This window comes from Argiope bruennichi, chromosome 3, assembly GCF_947563725.1.
Source record: "Argiope bruennichi chromosome 3, qqArgBrue1.1, whole genome shotgun sequence".
NCBI lineage: Eukaryota > Metazoa > Arthropoda > Arachnida > Araneae > Araneidae > Argiope > Argiope bruennichi.
In genome coordinates this window covers 86,000,850-86,022,249 of record NC_079153.1, presented here as the reverse complement: position 1 = coordinate 86,022,249, position 21,400 = coordinate 86,000,850, and the positions used below count along the sequence as shown (strand labels likewise).

At 29.0% G+C, this 21,400-nt stretch overlaps 1 protein-coding gene across 6 annotated transcripts in view; it reads right to left on the bottom strand.

Annotated features, from left to right (window-relative positions):
- The window catches only part of LOC129963348 (CUGBP Elav-like family member 4), a 542,668-nt gene that overhangs the window by 50,768 nt on the left and 470,500 nt on the right, over nucleotides 1–21,400 (bottom strand). For 5 of the 6 annotated variants that reach the window (XM_056077669.1, XM_056077674.1, XM_056077670.1 and 2 more), the window contains 5 exons: nucleotides 14,847–14,912; nucleotides 14,675–14,746; nucleotides 13,158–13,253; nucleotides 9,970–10,113; nucleotides 4,993–5,162 (listed from right to left, as the gene is read on the bottom strand). In XM_056077669.1, the coding sequence (XP_055933644.1) occupies nucleotides 5,035–5,162; nucleotides 9,970–10,113; nucleotides 13,158–13,253; nucleotides 14,675–14,746; nucleotides 14,847–14,912 (506 nt within the window). In that variant the 3' untranslated portion in view covers nucleotides 4,993–5,034. The remainder of the gene's footprint in view (nucleotides 1–4,992; nucleotides 5,163–9,969; nucleotides 10,114–13,157; nucleotides 13,254–14,674; nucleotides 14,747–14,846; nucleotides 14,913–21,400) is intronic. The other variant, XM_056077671.1, reaches the window with a different exon arrangement.

The following is a 21,400-nucleotide window of genomic DNA, read 5'->3' as shown; positions in this document are numbered from 1 at the left end:
TAATAAATCATATCATAACGTCAGACTGCTGGAAGTTGCTGCCAATAAATTTAGACCTTTCGAAACGAGGAACGAAATCGCCAAGAAAAATAATTGGAAATATTTGCCCTCCAGCTCTAAACTTTTCTACTGCATATTGTGAAAAAAAAAAAAAAAAAAGAGGAAGCAAGCAGACTTCTGTTCTTCTTAGAAGACGTACTCATAGTTATCCGGTTGATCATTTTCTGATATAAGAGGAAATTGAGAGCCGAGGAAAACTTCACTTTCATTCCTGGGCATTGAGAAGTAAAACTCCAAATTTTAAAGGGAAGCGTTTCTGCTAAAAGTGAAAATGACGGAGGGAAGGGGAAGAGAAGTGAAGTGGAGGTGATGGGCGGGGAGGGAGAAAGTTAGGAAATCTTTTCCTCGATACGAAATGTTGGTAGTCGAAAAACCAAATGAGAAAAAGAAATAAAATAAAAAAAAGAAATGGGTATAAGTAAAATAAAAAGTTGGAAAGAGAGTAAGGGGGAAAAACCTAGAGAACTTCTAGTCCGGAAAATGATCTACGGGGTTCATTTTTTTAACAGTCGTGGACTCACCTTTTCTCTAAAACTTCCAAGTTCTTTAATAGGAACAGATATAAAACATCTCGAGGCGAACGTGAAATTTTTTTTTGAAAGCCCAAGCATTATATAAAAAAATTCGTAGCAGTTTTGACGAGTGAACAATTTAAAAAAGGGCTTTCCGTAACTTCACGGACCAGCGAAGATTCCTGTAGCTAAAAAACATGACAAAAGAAAAAGACTAAGTGTCGGAATTCGACCAACTTCTGGAACAAAGAAGTTCCAAAGAGTCATCTCTGCACCGTTACACCTTGTGACGTATGTCCAACGAGAAACCTGTCGCCTCAACCATAACCATAACCATAATCAATGTACCATAAAGAGAAAGGTATATTTTATCTAATTTTTTCTTCCCATAATCATCAAGAAGTGTTCTTCATTTCCTTCCTGTTTAACTTACGCTTTAAATTTAAAAAGTTTGGATGGTAGTTTCCGAAAAATGAAGATCAAAAATTTGGCAAAGAGTTCATTAATTTCTCGACTTTGAAACTGAGAGCAATAAAACCGAATTCAAAAATGAAATTTTGAACAAAATTTTTTGAAATAGAAAATTTAACGTTAACAATAGAAAATCAGGTAATGTTTTTATATGTGAAATAAGTTAAATGCTGAATTTTGAGTTTAAAATAAAAGAAAGTTATTATTTTGACACTTTTTGATCATCGATTAATTTAATATATATATTTTTATTTTTAGTGATTTTCGATTGAATTTGCCTATTGATCAGGGAATTTAATTAAGAAAGAATTTCCAAGTTGCTTTAAATGAATCAAAAAATATTTTCAATTAATTCAAATGAATTCAAGAGTTTTATAATATCTCATCTTTTAATGTATAATATTATACTTATTTTTAATGAAAAACGTATAAATAATACAGCATTAATGTACGAAGTTTTTAAATGAGAGAATGTGTAATCTATGATGAGGTAAAAATGCATTAAAAACTCTGCAATGATTTAACTGAAATCTTTCAGCAAGTACTTTTTCTTCTCTAGTACTTTTATTTTGATAGGCTAAAAAAGATGAAGTATTAATAAAGAAATTTACAATAAGAAAGTATTAAATAAAAACTTTTGGTAATGAGAAATTATATTTATTATAGTTTTAATTCATAATTAAGATTATTTTGCTATTATTGCGTCTTCAGTGACATTCTTGATGTTTTTTGTAATTTTTCATGCCTTTAAAAATGTAAGATTTTATCCACACAGCAGTTTTTAGAATAATTTTTAATGCTAAGTGTTACAAATACAGAAACTGAATTACAGAAGCAATATACAAATGATAATTATTATAAAATTTCCTGCCCTTTTCGCATTTGTAAGGGAAATAGTAAATTTTTGAATTATCTCTATTTTTGAATCTTAATGCTCCTAGAAATAATATTAAAAAAATTGCACTAAAGTAAAATGACTTTTATAAACAAAAATACTAATGCTGTCATTATTTAGAAAATGAGATAATGATTCTTATGATAAGTGATTTTTTTTATTAATTCTTCAGATATTTTCTCCGAATTTCATTAAATTTTCCAAACTAAACGAAATAGAATATAATAAGAAAAAAATTCTTCTTCTCATAAAAAACTTTCAAACACAGTTTCTAACCTCTTCAGAAATTTCAGCGCGACAATTCCTTTTAATTTTCCAGTTTTAAAAATCCCCAGAAACTTAAACATATTACTCTTAAATCTGGTTTTAATTTTCTCGACACTAAGCCAACTACCTCCCCCCTCTCCCCCAGACTTAAGTAGTAGAGGTCTTCGTTTGACCATTTCATTATTTTGCCTTCTCCATCCAGACTCCCTGTTGTTGACATATTAAGGGATTAAAATCAAGCAAGGAAGAAAAGAAAAAATTCTATTCTGTGCTAAGAATTTGCTCTCTTTAATGCTTTGTCGTTAACAGGATAAAAATAATTCGCATGCAAGATTAAACGAAAATTCTCCTTCACGGCAAATTTCATTTAGGACAACTTTAGAGTCATTTCTTCTTTTGTTTTACCCTTAAGAGAATTTTTGTTCTGCAGGTGCTTACGAAAATTTTCTTTATTTCTTGTAAAACAACTTTCAGGTTAATAACTGAAACCTGTTGTCTAAGAGGACGCTGAACTGAATTTCACAATTATCGGAGGAATATAGTCATTAGAAATTCTTACTAGTCTTTTATGTCTTTTTATTGCCTTGAAATTATCACTTGCCTTATAGAAAAGCAAATAAGAAGTGTAATTTGATGTGTGTTTTATTTAATCGTAAAAGGAAATGCTTAATTTTACTTTTTGATACACTATTGTGCTAAGAAAGTTTAGGAACTTTTAAAATACTTTCTAAATATGAATGAATAATAACGTTTTTAACTAAGGAATTAAAAATTTCAGATTGGTAACAATGACGGAACAGTCATAATGGATTTAAACCTGCTCAAATACTCGCACCATGATTATAGACATTCAAAATTTCCATCTAGGGGAAAAGATATCTATAAGCTCAGGATAAAGAATTCTATCTGCACTGTTATACAGTCACTAAAAATACATATACATAGTATAACCATTACACGTTTACATGATTTGGAATTCGCAAGCGACCAAATATTAAGAAGATTACCCCGGATGTGTGTGCGTACAGGGCTAGAAAGGTGAGGATATAGTTTGTACATGTTACTTTTAAAATGATCTTTCAAAGTTTCTTTTCAACTTTTTTTGTAGTCTTACTGGATTATTTTGTCACGTCTTTTACAAAAAAAAAAAAAAGTTATTTCTTTATTGAAAATTGGTTTTTTGTAAACCATTTCATTTCTTTGGGCTTTTTACATTCTATTCCTTATAGAAAGCATTTTTTATCGCATTTATAATATCAAATATTTATTATAATTCAAATAATTCTCTGATATGATTATTTAATAATTTGTAATTTTATGTCCACAGATATACGAAAAAAATCGAAAAGTAATATCTTCTGCCTGTAAATAATACTAAAAATAACGAATTCTGATAAATATTGCATTTTTAATTCATTTCTCGAATTTATTGCTTACATGCTGAATACTTTATTAACTGCATATTGAAAAATAATCAGTTTTATGCTAATTTCTCCAAAAAGTCAAATCTTATAAGTAATTTATTTATTCGATTATCTAAAGTAAGATTATAATATATTAGGATCAATTAAAAATTACTAATTTCCAAATCATAAATTATAATAATCTAAAAATTAATATAAAAAATAATCTAGAAGATTTTATCAAGTTATGTCATTTAAGGAAAGAAATAAGAAATCGACAAATGATTTACGAATTATTTTCGATCTTAGCAAAAAGGGCATTTATATTGGAAAACATGTCAAGAAAATATTTCCTTAAATATCTTTAAATGCATTCAAGTCTATGTAGTCTATCCATATGTGCTATTTCCTATAGCTTGAATTATGTATTAAAGGCTGTAAAGTTGAAATAGTTTGTCATCATTATACATGAAATAAATATCAAGATGAAACACACAGTGAAGTTAAAAACAACCAGAGAGTAAAACGAACAAAATTTCTTCGTTAAAAAATTCTTTAAAAATTTAAGTTTTTAAGTTTAAAATATTCTTTAAAATAGTTTGAATAGAAAAATAGTTCTAACAGCAGCATTATCACAAGGAATTAATATATATATTTACGGATATGAAGATAATATAAGGAATTGCATTATCACATAATCTTTTAGTCTTTAATACAAATTCATATAAGCTTATATCTTTTAGTGAAAAATTAAAAAAAAAAATATTCCCATTCATAATGACTATTTACATTTTTTTTCTTAAAATCTTATGGTTTTTATTGTAATTACTTATTTAAAAAAATAATCATTTTCTATCATGTATAGTTTAATGAATATAAAAAGTCTCCTGTAATATATTAAACTGAGAATATTTTTAAATTCATATTTTTTTTGAAACGGTATAAGTATTTTTCTATTTCATAAGAAAAAAAAATGGTACTTTCAACTCATTGCTCATTTAAAATTCCCTATTTCTTGTGATGAAATGAAAAATTCTGCGATCTAATATATTAGTGATAAAGCTGTTTGGATATACTCTATGAGGAATTAATTTCGTTTTAAATAATTCTAATTTGATGATCCTTGAAAAAAAAATCAATTTATTTCAAAGTAAATTATTTTAATGTATATTTAATTCATGTGATTTAGTGCCCTTAATAATATTTTGATAATTCAGTTTTTTTTATTATTTTAGCGATCTAAATGGATGTTATTCAATTTTTTTTATAGAATGTACTGTTTTTTAAAAGCTCGTTATCTTTCTGTATAAGCACGTAATGTGAACAATCTTGAGTCAGGAAAGTCCTGGCTAGATTCTTATAGAATGTGGAAAAATACACTTACCTTTTATATTAGGTGAGGATCGGTAGAGGCGGGCACTCGACGTTAGTACGGCCTGTTAGCGTCCTTAGGGCGTTTCAATTGAACCTTAAGACGCTTCATTCCTATCTGGAAGCCGTTCATAGCCTGGATGGCAGCCTGGGCACTAGCGGGGTTGTCGAAGCTCACAAAACCTGAACACAAAGCATACAACGTATTACAATCATTGTTAATCCCTCCATCGTTTCAAGGAGGCTTTATTTTTATACTTCGCATGTTAATTGTAGGTTTTCGTGCATTCTTATATTATTTTTTTATTTCATTCTTTTTGCATTTATTTATAATGTTATTTACTTTTTTTCATAATTCATACAGCTTAATTTTTTTAAATATAGCATTAGATTTGGAAATATTATTTCCACAATATAATGTATCTGTTTTTAATCCAACTGGATTTCAAGGAAATGGTTCTCTAATAGAAAATATCCCGTAAAAAATTTAACATTACATATCACCATTTAATGATAATATTAAATCTAACAGCAGTGGCAGAGCTGGGATTTTAGAAAACTTAATTTCAAAATTCGACTGCGTCTAAAATTTTATTCTATTCAGGTCTGATTACACAGAAATTCGCCACAAATAATGCGTAATAATGATGTTCACGAGGCTCAAATATTTTCAGCATGATGATATAGAGTCGGTGTCTGAAATAGCAGTCAATGTTATATTTTCGATATTTGAAAAATTGGAATCGGGAATCTTGAACTTTATAATCTTTAAATCTAGTTATAATTTCTAAGTTAGCGAGAACTATTTTCACTTTATTAACAATCAAATTTTCATTTTCATTTTAAGGAACTAAGACTTATTTATCTGTCAAATTTTTTTTTATAAAATTAATGTTACGAGGAAAGAAACTTATATCATAGAAATAGTAAAATCAAAGCAAATTATTCAGTTACTATGTGGTCGAGTTATTGGTGATCGATTACTATTATTAAAATGTGTTCAGATTCATTTATTTTAAACAATACAAATCAAAATATTTGCTTATATTATCGAAATACCATTCGAAAGATCATGGATATTCACCACCAAGATTTTAAGTAAAGCTGCTCTTATCTGTAAGAATGTATTTATATTTAATTTATTATAACTGGAAAAATATATGCATAGGTTACAAAAGCAATTACAAGCATTTTAAAGTAAAAAGGTCGGTAATCGTGTTCACCATGGTCATGCTATGTGTCACGTTAAGAGTTCTTTTACTGCTCAAATTTTACAACATCATTATTCTGTAGACCTTTCATATTCTATCGGCTGCTACGGATTCTTTTACAGAAAACTGCGCAATATGTGCTTAATCCCCTTCACAAGGTCCTTCCTCTGGAAACCAAGAATTGATGTTATTGGAAGTGGCGAACTGTTTGCGCGATAACGTTATACCTACTCTCCTCCACACGATAAAGGGTATCCAGCATCTCTATTCTATATTTATATGTCCAAACCTCATTTCACCTAGAGGAAGGGCTTATGAACGAGATATCGCGAGCCAGCCAATCATTAAATGGTAAAAGAGTCGCACTCCAGATTGGATAAAGAGTTCCCCACACCCTAACCCTGCCATTTATAGAGCCGTCTGAAACTCGGGGACAGGATAAATATGTTGGTACGTCGAAGGCGACGTCTAAATTGCGGACTGGCCGCAAACGCCGGGTATTAAACGACGTCTTGAGTCATGGTTAAGTCATTGAGAAAGGCTCGTTTATTTCGTCCTGGTCATTTCATTTGCATAAGCGGTGGCGATATTTACTGATGTACTTTATTTTTAAAGGAGAGGAGTTCTGCTCGAACCCTTCCCACCCCCCTCCCATCTACCTAGGAGCCAAGCACGTGCAGTTGTTTAGGTAAAATATACGCTGTCCATTACGGAAAGCTGTTCTTGATGTGGGGCCTAAAATTAAAGGATAAGTCATTTTCGTGGAAGACCTGCCTGCTTGCAAGTCCATGAACGGAGTTTTGGGAAATATGACCTCGTAACCGGGTGGGATGGTGTCCATTTTCTATTCCAGGTGTCCTCAAGTGCTGCCGAGGGAGATACCCCTGAGTGTTTATGCACGGTGCGTGTGCCTTGTTTTTTTTACCAGTCGAGTCATTTTCAAAGTAGATAGTAAAGTAAGAATCTTCTTGAATGCTTCATAAATGCTGAATAAGAGTTCTGACGTTAGTCTTGATCAAAACCTACTCTGTCTTTTCTTAGATGCGAGATAATAAAGAATTGCGCATTGATATGATATGATTACATAATGAAATTGGACCTTCTTATGGTTCATAAAATATTTGCAACTATCAGTACATTCAAATCTCCTTTTTTGAAAATTACATTTCCCTATGCTTTTTAGGAATGATATATGTTGGCTTTTTCTATAAGAAATAAACAATCTGTTGTACTTGTCAAAATATTAGACATTTAAATTTTGATCAATCTTCACAGGATAGATGGATACATATATATGGATTCATGGCCTGTAAATATAGTAACTCACAAAAAATAATAGCTTGGCAATTAAAATCAAGACTTTGGTCTTTACTCTAAAATAGTAGATCTTTGCCAAATTTTCGATGAATTCCGATTTATCATGTCTATGTGTCAACGATAATAGCAGCAGGAAACAAAATCTCAAAGAATTATTTAATGCGTGTATGGTTTTGCCACCAGAATATTAAATTTGGGGGAAAAAATCGTCTATGAATTATTTATTTGTTATTCGTATCTGAGAATGACAAGCCAGAAATAAAATAAGGCTAGCAAAAGGAAGAATATCTAAATTGAAGAACTATATCGAATTTTGGACATTATAGAATAGATAGTTTGTATGCCCATTTATTGGTGAGCTTTATAACCCTGAAACTTAACAAAGATTGGTGAATTTTTTTATGTGACCTATGTAAGATTTCAGATAAAATATGTCAAATGCATTCTTGATTCTCTTTACTATTTGATGAAGCTAAATACAAATTTCGCAATTTTGAGAAAATCAAAGGCAAAAAGTGGAAAGTAAAGCACTTCCATTGATTTTGGTTCAAATTTCCAAACTGAAATACTAATAAAAATAGTTTATTTATTTTTGAATTAATTCATTATCCATTAAGTGACAGAAAAATCAAAGAAACGTACATAACAGGAATGATTTTTAACCACAAAAATCATTCAAATCATGACATTAAAATTCCATTTCCATTCATTAAACAACTACTTAGAACAGTTAATAAAAAAATTTCTTTAAACAGCTTATTTAGCAGACTAAGCAGATTACGAATAAAATACCGGGCTTACTCGAAGGAAAAATTTTAAAGCGGTCCTCATAGAAAAAAAAAACACCTATGGACTAAAGTCTAATCTTTTGAAACGATATTAAGAATGGACTTGCTTTAAATGTTACGCTAATTCCTTATCTAACCAAAGAACGAGTGGAATTTAAATGAAATGTTAATGCAAAAGACATTCTCCCTCTTTTAAAAGACTGTGGCAGAGAATGAAGAAAGGATTTTGAATTAATCCAGGAACAAGAAAATAAAATCCTGAGTAAACGTATGTCTCCAATGTATTGTGAAAGGTCGAAATATTTAAATGATAGGTCTGAACCGTCACGGCGACAACAGAAAGAAGTGGATGGTATTTTAATTGTGTGACGCTTGTACAAACATGAAATGTATGTTTATTTTTGGAAGTAAATAAGATTATAGAATTTCACGGTGACTGTAATTTTAAGGAAATGTGAAATGACGACATTTTGAATTTTGCAACATTTTAAATTGAAAAGATACAGGGTTTTCTTCTGTTTGACTAATGATTTTTAAAGATAATAGGATTTTCCTTGTCAAGGAATAAAGTTTAATTCCTTATTTGATTTAAAATGAATTAAGAATGAAAATTAATTTTATCAGATATGACTTATTTAACTAATGAGTACAGCTCTTCATTCCTTATTAGTGCTATTCTTGTATAAAGATAAATCTTTTTAAGTTTTTCCAAACTAGCATTTTCGACGGAAAACAAGTTTGCAATCCCATTTCTATCCCAATTGTTGTTTTGGAATTCAAACATTAGGAAAAGAAAAAGAACTAAAGTATTAAATACTGACATTTAAAAAAATTGAAATTGTTTTTTTAAATAAACTTAAAGAAAATACCCAAAGGAAAAAATTTCTTGAGATATTTGGATTAAAAAGTACTGAAGAATCTAAAAGTAGAGATGTCGAGAGAGTTTTTGTGACACCAACATATTTATAAGAGGTAAACTGCAATTCGTAGCTTTCCGTTGTTAAAAATAGCTGATTTTTAATTTATAAACAAAATTCAAAAATGCAAATTTTTAAAAATTTTATATTGAAATCTGTTATCAATATAATGTCAAGATAAAACAGAAATTATTACGTATTCAATGTGTTTTTAACACCAAGAAAAATATATATCATGAAATTTATTATTAAAATCTCAACACCTGTTTATTATTTATTAATTTTTATTTTTATAAATAGTTGAAAATTACAAATAGCTTTCAATATTTCCAAAATAATCAATCTTTGATGTCAAACCATTGAACGCTTTATAAAATGCATTTAAAACTGCATGTGATTTATTAATATTTAGATTTTAGTAAATTATTTCATAAAGGTGGGAAATATCAACTTGTTATCAAGTATATGAATGCGGTTACATTTAATATAATAATTCTTTGATGATACGAACTGCTTCTTAATAAATACATATACATGCTTTACTTAATAACTGAAGTTCTACATTATATTTTAATATTATATAAAAATGAATCATTATGAATTCGAAATAAAAATGTCTAAGATAAAATGCTTTAAATGCGTATAAAAATATAAATACTTGAAACAAAAATTAAATGAAATTGAAATGACTTTTTTTTCTTCAGCTCTTCTACCACAGAACAGAATGGAGCTTTTTAGGGGAAGCGATGATACCCACCGAAGCACTTGCTCTGATTGGTAGCTCTGTCGATGAACACCTTGGCGCTGATGACGTTGCCAAAGGGCATGAACATCTGCATGAGCTCGGCGTCACCAAATTCTTGGGGTAGGTGATAGATGAAGAGGTTGCATCCCTCCGGACCTACAATTTGGGGAGAGGAAAGAAAAAAGACGAAAAGAAGTATACAGCGGAATAGAGAGGAGAAAATCTAACACATAGAAAGAAAAGTGAGTATTCAAAATTTCAGAGGGTATTGCATATTTACACGATAACGGAATTAAATATTTCAATGAAATATACTCAGTTATTTAATAGAGTAGCTGCCTAAAACAAATTTTGTGATATAGTTGTTTCTATAAAATGGCAAGGAGAAAATTCGTATGCTGTATTTTCCTAAAAGAATTATTGCATTATGAGAAGTCTGCTGTGTTATGGCTTGTTTAAATTACTTAATCATTTGTAATGGCTTAATTTCAATGTTCAATTTAAATTAAGTTCTTCATAAAAGAGCAGTTGATTATCGACTGTAATACCACATGCACTTGGTACACTTAATTTTACATTATTGGTGATGCGTTTTAATATCTATATAAATAATCCACATTGCTTTACCACTTCTACTGTGATTATATTCACATGGATAATTTTAAATTGTCTGTAAAAAACTAAGTTTTCTGTATCTATGCAAAATTGAGCCAATATCAATTAATTACAAACAAAATATTCCTAATGCAATGCTAATTTTAGGAAATTACATCATTAAATTTTTTAGAAAATTCTTGGTGGAAATAGACGTATCTCAAAATGTGTATTATTAAGTTGATCCCCCCCCCATTGTTCTCGCTTTTATCAAAAACTATTTCAAATTGTTTCAATTTATATAATTACATATTTTTCATTTTATTATATTTTGGGAGATTAAATTATTTACTGCTCTCAAGAGCCCTAGTTGTTTTAATGCAAGAGAACTTATTTGCTAGGATATATTAAATAATTGCTTCATGTGTTATGTGGACTATATTATGTTTTGCAGATGATATTTTAAATATTATTCATTTACTATCCAATCCACTACTACTTAAAGCACTTAATTCAGAAAAGAAAAGCAAATTTATAGACGATTGAGTTAATTTTATTAACACATGTTTTTGAATTCTAAGAAATATATATAATTTTGAAAAAAAAATCCCATCTGTGATTATATTTAAATGTTTAATTTCAATGACAGATTTTCGTAGAAGTTTCCCTTTTACCTACCAATGCTAATAGACTTTTGAAGATATGATAATGATAGAAGTGCGAAGATTATAGAAATCACATTTAATAAAATAAATAACACGAAGTCTTCAATTTTAATTATAAATCACTTGTAAATTATCTCTATAAATCAATTACTGTTTCTTATTAAATTTATATTACGAGATATAAGAATATACTGAAGATCAGTTTCTGTTGAATGAATTTTCTGCACAATTTTACTAACCATCAAAGCATATCCATATACCAAAGAGTTTCAAAATAAAATAAATTATGAAAACAAGGAACTTAAATATACGATTTACATTTGGTATATTTGAATGAATGCATCAGTTCATAATTTTAAGTTAATGCAGGCAATTTCTTATTTTAGTGCTATTTAACCTCATTTATAAGATATTTTTCTCCTTACATGAAATACTATATTTAAACAGAGTTTCCAAACACTTTCATTTCTAATAATTCATAATTTTAGGTTTGCCCCCCCCTCCCCCCAAAAAAAAAGGATTATCTTGAGACAAGTAAGTTGATCATTGCAGTTTATTTGGTTTCTTTCAGGTTTTTTTTTTTTTAAATTATTAATAGAGCTTTGTTTTAATTTTGGAAAAAAAAATCAAACAACCCTCCACGAACTATAATGGCTGGCTGAAAAAGTTAAACTACATCCCATTTTACAATTACTATCAAAAATTATAGATTAAAAAAACACCCCATGTCACAACATTTGAGTTCAGATTTAATTAAGTGCATATAAAATTTAGTTTTATGTTGCTTAGTGCTTTTGAAATTCATTAAATTTTGTTTAAGTAGCACGCGCAAAAATAAAGAAAGTGAATCAATTTTGTCTACTTTACCTTAGACAAAATTGATAGTATTATATTTTACTATCAGTATTGATATGGTATTCTGACTGAAACACAAATTTGAATGACTAACTCAAAAGATGAATCAAAATTTTTGTTGGCTTTATTTATTTTATGTTCGACATGCAATGCGTTTTTTAAATTAATTCTTCGTAAATAAATAAGTTATTGAGAAAAATTGCTATAATAACGTTAAAGTGCATATTATATATGGCGACATTTTGGAGTTATATAATATAAAAATTTAGCATTCATTTTATTATTAAAAATTTGTATTTAAATCTTGTAACTAAATTTTTAGAATTTCTCAACTGAAACTATATTCCTATTCTCATAATTAAAGCTAATGTAATATAATACAGAAGAATTCTGTTCAAGAAATCGAGTAAATTCTAAACATTTTTTAAGTTTTGGTATATATTAACATTATGGAATATTGTAATATGAACAATAACTTTATGCCGTAGATAGAAGATTGGAATGCATTTTGGCATCAATCAGTCTGATGTTGTAGAAAAAAATATTAAGTAGTGCCTCTTTTGTGTTTCCTTTAGTCTTCATTTCCTCTATTAGAGTAAAAATTCATGAAATTATTTAGTGCAAAAAAAATGTCACCACAATTACTTAGTGCAAACAAATTTCGTCAGGGACAAGAATTTTACACAGTCAGCATCCTATGTTTTGAATGCCATACAAAATATATATTGTTTTTGCATTAAAAAGGGCATTGGAACATCGACACATTTTTGCTTTTCGGGCCATAATAGACCAGTTATTAATTTTGATCATCTAGTTGGTATAAAGAATATTTAAGTGTTAAATTCAAGATAAAACTAAGATCTGATTCATATAACACCATTATATAACAGTTATGATTACTATTCTAATGCATTCATAAAACAAGCACTATGTGAGTCTTGCATTTATTTATTCCAGCAGATTCAATAACAAATGAAGCACATTCAGAAGAGGACAAACAGATGGAGAGAAAGTCGGGAAAAAAAGAAGAAAAGTAGCAGAAAAAGAGAGAGAGAAAGAGAAAGAACAGGACAGAGTGATGCTTACCAGGAATGTACGTACCTTCTCTCTGAGTCTGGGCAACTACGGCAGGCTGAGGAGTGAGGGCTTGACCAAACTGACCGAATGCAGTGGGGTAGGCGGCTGCAAGCAGAACAGAAAGAAGTCAGAAAACATTCTTATATCACAGCAGACATAAATGGAGAGCAGAGAGATAATGAAAGGTGAACATAGCAATGACATAGAAAGCCTTTGTCGTCGCTAATCAGACAAGGGATGTTTGTGGAATCATTGTAGCCAAACAGTGCTGCGAAAGAAGGATGCAGGAATGTTTCTTTAATTATTCTTGCAGGGAATCTTGCCCTTAGCTATGTACACGTTAGTATGTTTCTAGTAAAGGGCCAAAAGGAGAAGATGAAACAATGCAAGTAAAAATAAGTGTAGTTAATGACAATTATAGTTACTTTATTTTTTTCTGTGTTTAGTAACTGAATGGCAAGAAAAAATATTGAATTGTTACAGTAAAACAGACGTATTGAACAAAATATAAGTAAGAGTTGCATGCTATATCCTCAATGAGTTATAAAAAATACTGATTTGCCTCTAAAAAGAAAACTTATTATACTTAAAAAACTTAAAGTTATCAAATTATAAATTGTTATGTTCTTTACAAGTACAGTGACATGTTTATGTATAATAAATTAATTTGAAATTTGAGCTGTCATTTTTCTCATCTAGCTTATGATTATACTATGATTCAGCAAAAACCGTAACCGTAAATAAAGTTAAGTTTAATAAATTATGAATGAGATTTACTTTTATTCTTTTTCATTCTATGAATAAGAGGTTATGAAGGATCGCACTGTCTAAATAATCTTTTTTTGATAAAGAGGTACGAATTTTATAATTTAAAAAAATAATTTCTTCCATTTTTGCTGATACTATTTCTTAATAATTATCTAATTTTTCTTTTTTTTGTTACTGTGTTAGGAGAAATTTGTTGAATTCGAGCCATCGTCTAGATTTGACTGGTATCTTAACCTTACTACCATCAAATATTTGGACCGTAAAATAAGCAATTTAAAGTAGTTCATAGAATCACTTAATAGACTTAGACTTAAGAATCACTTAAATTAAAAAACATCTACATGGCGCAAATTAAATAACTTCCACTTGTTCTTAGATTCCTAGCCCAATATCGGCAACAAAGTGCTTTGTATTTTACGACAGTTTTCATTTTAAAAGTCTTATGTCTGTATTATACAGATATAAAATTTATATATTTCAAATGTCTGTTAATTAAACAGACAAATGCAAAGTGTCATTTTATCTCATTATTTATTGTTTCTTAACACTATCTATTTGGTATAGCTTAACCATATCTGATTCTTGCACCACTAAATCTTAGATGCCTATCTATCTACGCATATCATTAGTTGCTTTACAAAATTTAAATTAGAGACATAACCTAATTGGAAAATCCACAAAGGATAAAAACAAATATTTTGTACTGAAATTATGTTTCAAAATACAGACTGAGGTCGAAATGGCTCCATGTTACTTACGTATTCCCGGATAGGGTTGCAGACTTGGATAAGCGGTGGGTTGCAGAGCATCCCCGTTAGGTATGGCTTGAGCTGAAAGAAAAGATGAATGAACAGTTAATAATGTTTGAAAATCACTTAATCATAAAAAAAAGCAAACTGTTTAAGAACGAGCAAGAAAAAGATGACATACTCAAGAGTATTGCGTTTCTGCAACGTGATTTTTTATAATCTTCACCTAATTCAGGTATTGCAATTACTAGAAAAGCAAGAAAGGATGCTTTATTTTTAATCCCACTTGGCTATCGTTGAATGAAAAGAGATTTTGCCAGCATTTTTTTTAGCTTGCAATTGCATTCTGTTGATTTTCAGTCAAAGCCAACTTGTAAAATTTATATCAGTTAGTGGCATGGTTATAAATGAATGAATTTTAATATTACTTTACAGAAGATACATGACGGTAAAAAACTTTAAGCTGTATTACCTGGCATAATTTCAATTCATTCTACGGTATTTTTGAAAATTAATTTCAAAGAATTATCAAAATAAAAACGCTTACAGTTCATGTATCAGTTTTGAGAAAGAAAGAAAGAAGAGAAAGGTATAAGGGAAAGATCTATAGAAAGGTATTTATGAAGAAATAGGTATGTTAGGAAGAGATTTATGAAGCGGGGTTGATTGCACTATTTGATTGGATAATTTTTAGAAATTCAAAGTATTTGCATATTCAGATTATCATAGCTTCTCATGAACTTTTAAAAAATCATGCATATTAAAAAGGCGTAAATGAATAAATAAAATGTAATTTATCAAGAAAATTAGAACAAGATAGAAAATAAATATGTCTATACTAATTAACTAACTAGAATATAAAATATTTATTTTTCAATTAATTATTAATTTAACAAAAGAACACAACAAAAGAAACAGAGTGCGAAAACATAAATGTTTTTGAATAAAAAAAAATTGTCTAAAAAAAAGAGGAAAATATAAGATTCTTTCCAAATCATTTTTCTCAAACAAAAGCATTCATTTATAAAATAATTTCATTTTATTATTGAATATTATCTGTAAAGATTAAATTTTAATAATAGTTTTAATTGGTACTTAATCGACCAAAAACTTATCGTTTCTGGTTATTTGAAAAAGAAAGGGAATATGATATTATTAATTATAGCAAGGTTGCATTTCGAATAAGCAGGATTCAGGTAAGAAAGCCATAAAAACATTTTTATAAAATGAACAATTCATTAAAAAAAATCTATATTACTTTCTAAAAGAATCGACAACTTTTTATTTTTAAGTAACATTTCAATTTGCTGCTTAATTGAGTAAAATATGCTCATTTAATTCTTGTTGCGAACTAAAGGCAGCTTACATTTATTTAAATACTGCAAATATTCCATTTATACGCACTATTGGATGAACACACCACGAATAATTGAGATTATAGTTACTTTATACCATCTTTTTAATTATATGTTTGTAAGTATAGTTTTTTTGCAGATGAAAGATTTAATAATAAATTAAGCATCAGTTATACCTTTCGGAATCTAATTTTATCTCTACATCAATTGTTAATTCAATTTTTAAGTATGGTTTAGTATATAATGAATATTGATATGTATCCATGTTCGTGATTTCTTGGAGGATATTAATTTAAGTTATAAAGGAAATGAACCAAATTAAAGATCAAGGATTCACGGGGAAAAAAACTGTTCTAATTTGTCGTAAATCTGAAATTTTCTTCCGAAGAGCAAAGATTAATATTGCTTTCAAAGAGAAACTCATTTCGTTCAAGCGAACCATTTCTAATTTAAAACAAATTTATTTTTTTCATTAATTCTTCATCTTCTGCAAAACTCAAATCTCTCTCCAACATCATTAAAGGAGTAATAATAATTTTCCAATCTCTCAACCGGAAACGACTTAAGATCATCAGCGTAACTTTTTATTAATTATATTGGGATATTACGTTTCCTCTTGGAATTTTTTCCCCCCTTTGACTTCTTCCAATATCTTTTCTCCCTATGTGTGCTTTTTTTAAGGGGGGGGGAAAGAGGGGAACTGTTTTCTATTTCGACATTAATTTCACAAATTTCGGTTAAATGTAATTGGTCAAATGAATATGACTTACATGCATTTTGATTTCATTAAAGGAAAAAGATGAAAGTTAAAAGAAAAAAAAAAAAAAGAAAAGAAGAAATTGGAAATACGATATAAAAGCAATGAAATAAATTCCAATTTAATTTCTTTGAGATCCAGAATGAGAAATGGAAAAAAAAGACTCAGAAAAAGCAGCAGCTCCACTTACGAGAAATCTCGTGAAAGAAATAATTACTTATTATGATGAAATTGTACATTGAATGACCAGTATTTTAAGAGCCATTTTGATTGTACGTTTCCTTTAATCAAAAGTGAAAAAGTATAACAAAAAGTTGAGAGTATAACAAAAAATTAAAAGAAGTCAAAATTCTATTGTGCTAAATTGAATTTAAACGGTGCTACATATCATTAATATTTAAAATGAGTCCAATAGGATCATTTAAATATCAATCACTGAGTCATTTCTTCCTGTAATTTTTTGACTCACTTTGGGAATGACTGTTATTAGATATAATATTATTTATAGAGTATGAAAATTACGTCTTTCAATAAAATTATTATACTATATTTCAAAACTATTTCTTTCAGTAATAATATAGTTATTATCTCACAAATGTTTTTTTTTTCCATTTTTATAAGCAAAAATGAGTTAAACATTACTTGTAATGATATAGCTTTCTATAAAATAGGAAAAATTAATCCATAAGTTCAAGGATTCTGAACATGATAAATAATTGCCTTATATGAGATTTAAAACAGAAATGATTTTTACTGTCTAATAAATATGCTTATTAAATATAAGCGTGTTTGAAACTAAATATATCTTTTTACTTCCTCGCATTTGAAGTTTACACAGATAAAGTATTGCAACTGTCAAAAAATTCAAACTCAAATTTTTCATGTATCTTCACATTTTATATCTCCAAAATTATTTCTTTTCTCCTTTTTCCTGAGTCCGAAAAACCCTTTTTTTGGGGAGGTTTATGTGTGTCTAGTTGGGAACACAATAACTCAAAAAGGCTTTAAGCTCAACAGATGAAATTTGGTACATAGTTTCTACTTCTATCTATCAAATGTTGTGAGAAATATATATTAGAGGCAGTCTGTCTAAGTGGCTATTAGAATATTAATTAATACGATAACTATCAAACGGAGAAATAAATGGATAAAATTCGGCATATAGATTTCTATATATGTATCTAATTTAGAACTAAATCTATATAGGGTTTGGTTGTCTGTCAGTCTGTACATTCACAAATTTTTAAACGCAACAATTCGAAGTTTAAATTATATGAAGTTTGGTATGTAATCTTGTGACCATATAACTATAGTTCTGTGCAAATGTTAGTTTCAGTCGGTCTGGATAAAGGGCTTCACAATGCGCATTCGGATTTGTGGTGCTTGTGTAGTAACCCCACCCTAATGATTATTCGTCAAAGAGAGCACTCTAATAGGTTCTTTCGCAACTATTATTCAGCAATGGCATGTTGTCACTAATGCACAAGCTCATTTATTAGAAAATATGTGACAAAAGTTCTTGATACTAATACCTCTGGTTTTCATTAGTTCAAGCGACTTTCCCATTTTCAATTATTATATTTGCATGTACAGGTGCATGTCTAAGAAAATATGTACTCAAATCGTATGGGGATGGTAGAGGGAATCAAAATTATATATTTTTTGCTGTAGAGCATGTATTCAAAATGCCATTTTTAAACGCTAGAGGTGCAACTAATACCCTCATACAGGCGTAAGGCGTCATTTCTCTCCGAAATTTGCAATAGTATATTGCCAAATCATAACTTACAGATACCCCTCTTATATATGGTCTGAGGATGAACTATTTGCTTAAAAGGTATTCTTTGTTCCTCTCGCTGATCCTGCTAATCCAAAGAGTGAAAAGAGAAGGCTGAAAGAAAAAGAATTATCATTATTTTTTTTTATCTTCTCACAGTATAAGTTAATGATTCTAATTTTCCTTCCCTCTTTCAATCCACTTAACATAATTTGAGCTTCCAGCCCGACATCTGTTGGTTGATTCATTGACCTCTTATCCATTGGTTTAACAGGATTTTAAAAGTGTGATTCCATTTAGAATTCATAGTCTGGATGTCTGAAGCACAAACTTTAATACCACACAAGATAGCCAAACGATTGTACAGTGAACTTTTTTCAACAAAAGAGAGTAAACATCCGTGTGTGCGTATCGTTATCTTTTGCGAAAGAATTATTTTTCTTGTCAGCAGACACGATCAACCATTCACTTCTTTAAATAGCCGCATTTTCTATAAATAAAACGATTATAATCTTTTGTCATGTAAAATCTCCCATAGGTAATAATGTCCAATAGTTCTTGCGCTTTCAGAGGAATTTAATTCAACTTATTGTAGGCAGCTTGATTCTGTCACTGGAGGTGATTTGTAAGATCTCTTTCAGTCTTTTATAACTTAATTCTGCTGACAGTGATATATCCACCTTCGAAAAGATGATGATGCACTTACTCAAGCACTCACCGATTATTTAGTTGGAAATATCCACTATACAACTATCAAGGAGTTCGGCCTATTTTTTTGTAGATCCATACATTAAGTGGATATTCTTTAAGCTCTGATTGTATGCATAAATGCATATTATTGTATATCTGAGAAGAAAATAAGCCTTTTGTTAGTGCAAAGGGTCAACGATGTGCTGATAATCTCCCTCTAATACCTAGCATCTAAAGGTGGAATTTCCGAATTCATATTTTCGGGGAAAAAGATGATTACTTTGGTTCCCTCTACTTCAACTTACAATATGGTCAGACATTTTTCGAGAATACTCTTTATGCACATATATCACGGCAAATTAAATTATAGATTTTGTTGATTAAAATCCTTCGAATTCTGAAAAAAACACAGCAATATTCTTTAGCTTTTATAAAAGCCAAGAGAAAAAATAATCAATACATAATTAGGAAAAGAACCAATCACAACCAATTTATTTCTCCTCAGATTCTAATTTTCCAAATTATCAAACAGGAGTTTTACCGTGTTGTTTATAATTAGCTCTCAAATGGTTGTATCCTATATCTGAAATTCTTAAGATAATATTTGATTATATGAAAAAATCATGGTTGTTGATCATTAAAGGATCATTGTCCATAACAGAAAACCATAAAACATGTAACTAATTGGCCACTTGGAAAATTAAATCATTTATAATTGGATGCATTCCTACACATTTATGGTTGGCATTCTCAACTCTATTTTAGACTAATAAAACGAGTTTGTCTAGATCTGTTGGACATGAGGCTCAACTCAACTATTGGACACCACTTACATGGTCACTGAAAATCATAAGAAATAGATTTAATACCAAACGTCTAGCATTGAGCTTTTTGAATTAAATAACCCTGCCATTATCGATAGAGTTACAATATCTTTATTATTTTGCCTAGATTCTAATTTCGAGTACAACTACTTTGCATTTTCGTACGTGAGGTATTTTAGCTTCGAGTAGTTTTTAGGTTATGTTATGTTATAAATAGAAAATATTAAGAATTGTAAGAAATTTCCTTTTGTTGAAATTGTCCGACACCCACACGCAGAGAGAGAGAGAGAGAGGCTTCAATCATTTCAGGTTTGAAATTTACACCCTTATATACATAATATTAATCAGAAAGAATTCTTCGAGTTCTTACTTGAAAAACCTTTATTTGTAATTAAGACATTTTCCTCTACACAAAAAAATTAGCTTTTAACAGTGGTATATGAATGGTTCCATTAAAATGTAGGGAGATTTTCAAATTTCTTTTTTCGTCTAAAGAAATAAATTATGAATATTTTTAATGCATATATGGTTGATTAAAAATCTAAATCTGAGTTCAACTTTTACATGAAAAGGAGAAAAATTAAATAAAAGTTTAGAAACTTTTACAAAGGACTTGCAAAAAAAAAAAAAATTATTTTTAGAAATTAATTTAAATTAATAAAATTTCCCAACGGATAAAACATAATTTATTTTGATTTTTTTATGATCTGGAATGGAAAATAATTTAATTACAAGATCATATGATTTATTAAGCGATTATTTATAATGATATTATAATGAAAAATCTTTTAGTTTAAAGACGGCGCCCTTTTATATGCTTCTTTACGAGATATTTTGATTTATAAAGTGAATTCACTCATGAAATATTTTTCTTCTTCAATCTTTTAAAAAGATATTTATCTAGAAAAAAAACTCAATGCTTTTGTCTCGATAAATATTTATTATAAGATTACCAATTCCCTATCCTCTAAACAAGAATACGAATCAGCAACATATCGCTCATGTCTGTCTGACTGCAGGCCTAATTAACTGTATTTTTTCCTACGAACCATTTTGATAAATTATACATGTAATTGTTTATTCCTTTTTTTTAATTTCATCATCAACAGCAGCAGAAGAAGCAGACGATAGATTAGAAATTATTATTCTTTTCCCAAATATTGCATCGAAAATTCTGAAGAGGAAAGCATAATTAAAAATGAAATTGGAAGTTTAATTACGCCCTTGTCTTCAATCTCGAGAATAATGGGTCTTTAATTTCTTTTCATTTCCTTCATTTTTTTCCCCGCCAAGAATACCATTTTTTGAATTTTTTTCCAATCCCTTTCACTT